The sequence below is a fragment of the Archocentrus centrarchus genome, chromosome 23, assembly GCF_007364275.1.
Source record: "Archocentrus centrarchus isolate MPI-CPG fArcCen1 chromosome 23, fArcCen1, whole genome shotgun sequence".
Taxonomy (NCBI): Eukaryota; Metazoa; Chordata; class Actinopteri; order Cichliformes; family Cichlidae; genus Archocentrus; species Archocentrus centrarchus.
Window position 1 is genome coordinate 1,843,916 of NC_044368.1, and position 5,978 is coordinate 1,849,893.

A 5,978-nucleotide genomic window follows, 5' to 3' on the forward strand; every position below is an offset into this window, starting at 1 on the left:
AAAGATCGGGCTCTCTCTCTGCTGCCTCATCGCCCCGACGATTGCATCATCGATCTCCAGCCAGGAGCGTCCTACCCCTCCAGTCAACTCTACAGCCTCTCCAAGCCTGAACAGGATGCGATGGAAAAGTACATAACCGAAGCCAGGGCTGCTGGTCTCATCCGTCCCTCCACATCCCTGCCAGGGGCGGGCTTCTTCTTCGTCGCGAAAAAAGACAAGACTCTCCGCCCATGCATCGACTACCGTGGCTTGAACGACATCACCATCAGAAACATATACCCACTTCCACTCCTCACCTCTGCTTTTGAGCTTTTACAAGGGGCAACCATCTTCTCCAAATTGGACCTTCGCAATGCCTACCATCTCGTCAGGATCCGCGAGGGGGATGAATGGAAAACAGCATTTAACACTCACCTGGGCCACTTTGAATATCACATGGAAACGACATCTTTTTTGGGATTCATGATCGAAAAGGGGCGGATGAGGGCTGACCCAGTTAAAGTGAAGGCGGTGTTGGATTGGCCTGCACCCACTGACCGGAAACAGTTGCAACAGTTCCTGGGCTTCGCCAACTTCTACAGACGCTTCATCAGGGACTACAGCCGGATCACTCATCCTTTAACCTCTCTCACCTCTCCCAAATCTCGTTTCAGATGGACCCCTGCCGCGGCCGAAGCCTTCCAGTTTCTTAAGGACCGTTTTGCCTCCGGCCCGATCTTAATCTAACCCAATCTGTCTAAACCTTTCATCGTTGAAGTGGACGCATCCGATGTAGGGGTGGGGGCCGTCCTTTCCCAACAGTCTGCAGGTAACCTCCAGCCCTGTGCCTTTTTCTCTCGCCGCCTCACACCTGCCGAGCGTAATTATGACTTCGGGGATCGGGAACTGTTAGCCATCAAAGTAGCTCTCAACAAATGGAAGCACTGGCTGGAGGGAGCTACTCATCCGTTCTTGGTGTGGACTGACCACAAGAATCTAGCCTATCTCAGAGCAGCAAAACGACTCAATCCCCGGCAAGCCAGGTGGGCTCTGTTTTTTACATGATTTAACTTCACCATCTCTTACAGACCCGGATCTCGAAACGTGAAACCAGATGCCCTGTCTCGTAAATTCAGTCCCTCGGACCACTCTCCATAGCCAGAATACATTCTGCCGCCTTCCTGTGTCATAGGCTCCATTACATGGGAGATCGAATCGGCCATCCAAACAGCTCTCCAAACCAAACCGGACCCTGGAACTGGACCACCCAACCGCCTCTACGTGCCCTCTCAGGTTCGGGCCCAGGTCTTGCAGTGGGGCCACACTGCCAGGTTCAACTGTCATCCCAGAACTCACCGGACCGTCGCTTATCGCGTGGTCCACTCTTATCAAGGGCACCCGTGAGTATGTGGCAGCGTGTAGCACGTGCGCCCAAAACAAAGTTCCCTACACCCAACCACAGTGCAGGGAAGGCAGGTCCAGGGCCTGAGGTGGTCACACCCCAGGGTATCTCTCACACACACCCACACACACACAAATGTCTCTCACACAGACACCGACACACACAGACACACACACGTACGCACGCACACACACACACACACACACACACACAGTTGTCCTGAGTCCGGAACCAACGGCCCCTGTGGGAAACTACTGCTCCCTCGCCTGCGTGCCCCTCCACCCCAAAGGATGCGCGGGCACCCCAGAATCCCGGAATGACGGCCAGACATCCCAACGCGGTCCCACCCACGCCACTCAACGGTGCGCCCAAGGGGGCACAGACCCCCCCAACGCAGGGAGGAGCCCAACCGGGAAACGGGTGACCCCGGGCACCAGGGCCCCAGACCCCACACCCCGACCCCCGCGGAGAAAGCCGGGCACCCGGCCCGGAGCCAGCACCCACCACCACGGGCATCTCTGTTCCCCCATCTGACTTCCTGTTTTATTTTGATAGTTATCTGGTCCCTGTCTGTCATGTTCAGTTTTGCTTCCCCTTGTCTCATCAATGTAATTTGATTCACCCATGTTCCCACCTGTTTCCACTCCCCTCATTATCCTCTTGTGTATTTAAGTCCTGTGTTTTCTCTGACTGTTGTTGTGTCGTCGTCATTGGTTTCCTGCTGTGTGCGTCCTGGTATCTGGAATTCTAGTTTAGTTATTTTTTTTCTGTAATTTTGCCGGTGGCTCTGTCCAGCCCTGCCTTTTGTTCTGCACTTGCCAATAAAGCTGAGTTTATATTTTACCTCCGTCGGGTGTATCCTGCGTTGGGGTCCTCTTCCTGCCTGCCACACAGCTGTTACACCTTCAAAAATTCAAAGACGTGAGGGCTGCTTATTTTTCAAGCCTGGTTGCAAAGAGCAGAGGTAAGGTGTAATTTGACACCAAGTTTTTTTTTAATGAAGATTATGAAAATTTGTTTCTTTCTTGGTAGAAAAAAAATCAGCAATGTAAGAAATATTATTTCCCCATCAGGATCTTCATTGTCTGTTCCTGCCTCAGCTCAGCCTGTTTTTATAGAGAGGTTTTCACCTGTTTCTTTACATGAGCTGGAATGGTAAATGGACTAGTTCTTATACAGCGCTTTTCTACCCTGATCACTCAAAGCACTTAAGAATTAGTTGGCTCAATGAAAGCATCTTCTCTCAACATTTTACCTGCATTTCTGTTCAGAATGTCTTTGGGTATATCAGTGCTTGTGTGCTCTTTATAATTAACACCCAACTGTTCTCTGGTCAAGTCCCTGCTTATTTAAAAAATGCTGTCATCCATTCATTCTTAAAATAATCCAGGCTTGACCCTTCTAGTTTCAGTAGCTACCGACCAATTTCAGAATTACACTTTATTGCTAAGATTTTAGAAAAGATTGTACAGTATACAGAATTCTTGATAAATTTCAATCTGGCTTTCATAGGGTTCATTCCACAGAAACAGCTATTCAGAGTTTGCAGTGACATTGTGATGGGAAGTGATGCAGGAGAACGTTCTGTTTCAGTGATCCTGGACCTTACTGTTGCTTTTGATACTGTTGACCATCATGTTTGACTCAATAGACTAAGAGTGTGTAACTGGGTCTGCTTTGGAGTGGTTCATATCATATCTATCTGAACAATGCATTTCTTTGACTGTTTCTAAGTACAGGTCCTCTTCCACTTATGTCAGTGGCCACAAGGTTCTGTTTGGGGGCCTTTATTGTTATATTTGTTCCCTCTACAGTACATCCTGAGCACCTTTAATGATATAGCTTATCACTTCTATGCAGATGACATTCAGTTATATATCTATTTTAAGCCCCAAGATGGGCTTGTATATTGGATTATATATAAGATAAATAAACCACTTTCTCCAATGTAATAAAGAAAGAACTGAAGTCCTTGTTTGTGCCCCTGACAGATTTGTTCTTAGGATGATGGAAACTCGTGATTCCCTTGCTACATTTTCTAAATTTTCTATTAGGAACTTTGGGCTAACTTTTGACTCTGCCTTCACTCTGGATGTTCATGTCAAATTGCTGGTTCACTCTTGGTTTTACACTTAAGAAATATTATGTCACACTCTGAACTAAAGATTATTCAATTTGTGAATTTCTCATAAGTTTGGATTACTGGAACTCATTGTTCACTTGTCTAAGCAAAAACCTCTTAGAATGTCTCCAGGTTGTCTAGAATGCTGCTGTGAGACTTCTGACTAAATCTTCCAAGCACTCTCATCATGCTGTGATGCACTTTGTGATCTTTGTCTTGAGAGGTGCTACATAAATAAAATTTTACTTTACTTACTTTACTATAGTGGTGACTGAAACAGAGAGGGGCAACAAGAAGCGAGTGTTTTAATGCAGCAAAATAATACAGTTGTTCCTATTTGCTTTGTCAAACTCTTAAAGAGTGAGATATGATTATGGTTTCTGTCTACTACTGTCATTAACAGATTTTTATCTTGAGAGGAAAACACAACTTTACTAAATTTACGATATTAATATAGAAAAGATGCAAAGCCCCACCATCCACAACAGTCACAGCAGCCATCACTCAACAAAACTTATACATAGAACTGTGATATTTGAGGCATCTTGGATGATGAGTGCCCATAATAATAATGCTCATTCAGGCTGTTCAGTCTCTCCAGCTTCAGGAAGTGTTTCCACAGCAATGAACACTTGTCCTGTTAAAGAAGAATAAAAAACAAACATATTTATCATGGTGTTAAATTTATAACACTTTTCCCCACTCAGTCTTTTAACCCCAGAAGATAAGATAGTGTTTATTTGTCACATGCGCAGTTATACACGGTACAATGCACAGTGAAATGTATTTTGTACCTGCAACCATATATACACACATATAAATAAGAAGAATTAAAATAAGTAATTCACACTATACACTATATACTATACACTATACACACTTTTACATGGAATTAAGGGTTTGGCACTAATATTTACACTTCCCTTACTTTGACAGACACTAATGTATGCAGCTGACTTCTTCTTGTAGTAGATGAATCCAGAGATCGCAATAACAAAACCAATGATGAGTCCACACAGTCCAACAACAATCGGAGTTTGTTCTGCCGCTGGAAGGGAGGGGTCTAAAACAGTGAGATAAAAACAGCACTCGTGCTTATGAAGCTTCATTTTTGTTACTCTGCCTTTGATTACATCACAGCAGCAAACTTACCCCAGACCACAGACATCGGCTCGGAGAGACCGAGGTGTTCAACCATGCAGGTAATGGTTTCTGCTGAAGTAGGGGTGTACTCCAGGTAAGCGTGAGCCTGGTAGTACCAGTCCCCATCAGGCATCACTTCAGTGTAAATGACGTCTGTGGTCACCTCCTGTCCGTTCCTCATCCATGTCATTCTGATTTGTTTGGGATAAAAGTCGTAGGCGCTGCACACAAGCATGGACGGGTGTCTACCATTTGGGCTTTTCACTGATTTTACTTTGATGGTGGGTATGCTTGTAAGATTATCTGGAAAAAGAAAAAAATCCATCCTTTCTATTAAGAAACAGACATTAGTGCACCTTTTCTGTTCACAGATTTATTCATCAAATGTCTGTACTGTAATTATCATAGTTGAGTATGCTGTGAATTATGACATCTTTAGGAATCAACTGTAGTATCATGCAGCTGAGCAACAAGAACAGTGTGATTGTTATTTGCAGAAGTATAATGGTCATACTCAATCTTTAATCAGTGCATCAAAACTCCATTTAACATTTGATTGAAAACAATATTAAGAAACAAATCTCTTACCTAAGACTGGCATGATGTCTAAGGTGGCTGCACACAACAGCTTCCTTTCAAGAGCTCTTGCTGCTGCATCCGTGGGATCGTTGTTCCAAAATGTTGCCAAAGCAATTGAAAAGTTTGTGAATCCCACCCAGTTGCCTCTTGTACTGTTGAACTCTGCCATATAGTTCTGATTAAACATAAAAGTTAGTGTATATTCTGTATCTTCAAAGTGTGGGCCATGGGCTGTACAGCATCCTGTCACTTGGTAGAAATCATCATATGAGAAAACTGTAATAAAAAAGAAATATTTATGAATGTCAGAAATAATACTCAAAGTTTAAAATTTGACGCATTCAAATTGAAGACTTTTGCAGCTCACCTGGACCGAAAAGGGAGAAAGCCACACACAGAATAACATTTTGGGTGTTCATGTTTTGTCATTCAGGAAAATACAGGAACAAAACCTGACCTGTAGCATTTATACTTTCACAGAAACAAGGAAGTCAGAGCAGGTATGATGATGTCACCAAAATGCCCAGATGAAATACCCTCCGTCCATTACATTAGGACTATTTTATTTCTTTTAACATTATGTTCCAGAGACCCCTGCGATAGCTGAAAATCTGTGAAGTAGTGGCATTATATTTATTATATATTCATCTCATTATTTATATATATTTTAAGGCTTTATAAACACTTCCCACACTCCTAGAAACCTTTCCCATTCTCTTACTACAACCTGAATAAAGAAGATGATGAATTCTG

The 5,978-nt window shown here is 43.8% G+C and overlaps 1 protein-coding gene across 1 annotated transcript; it reads right to left on the minus strand.

Annotated features, from left to right (window-relative positions):
* Positions 1–3,923: 3,923 nt before the first annotated feature.
* Positions 3,924–5,644, minus strand: LOC115773376 (rano class II histocompatibility antigen, A beta chain-like). The gene is made up of 5 exons (XM_030720082.1): positions 5,593–5,644; positions 5,235–5,501; positions 4,656–4,949; positions 4,432–4,566; positions 3,924–4,140 (listed from the first exon to the last, which is right to left on the minus strand). The coding sequence occupies exons 1-5, from the start codon at positions 5,642–5,644 to the stop codon at positions 4,079–4,081; spliced, it is 810 nt and encodes a 269-aa protein (XP_030575942.1). The 3' UTR covers positions 3,924–4,078.
* Positions 5,645–5,978: the final 334 nt, after the last annotated feature.

What these genes read in the sequence shown, in the direction of transcription:
- LOC115773376 (XM_030720082.1), bottom strand. Translation starts at nt 5,644, where the DNA reads ATGAACACCCAAAATGTTATTCTGTGTGTGGCTTTCTCCCTTTTCGGT. An exon ending in TTTCTCCCTTTTCGGTCCAG is followed by an intron (nt 5,502 to 5,592) that starts GTGAGCTGCAAA and finishes TTTTTATTACAG; the next exon opens with TTTTCTCATATGATGATTTC. An exon ending in AGACATCATGCCAGTCTTAG is followed by an intron (nt 4,950 to 5,234) that starts GTAAGAGATTTG and finishes TTCTTTTTCCAG; the next exon opens with ATAATCTTACAAGCATACCC.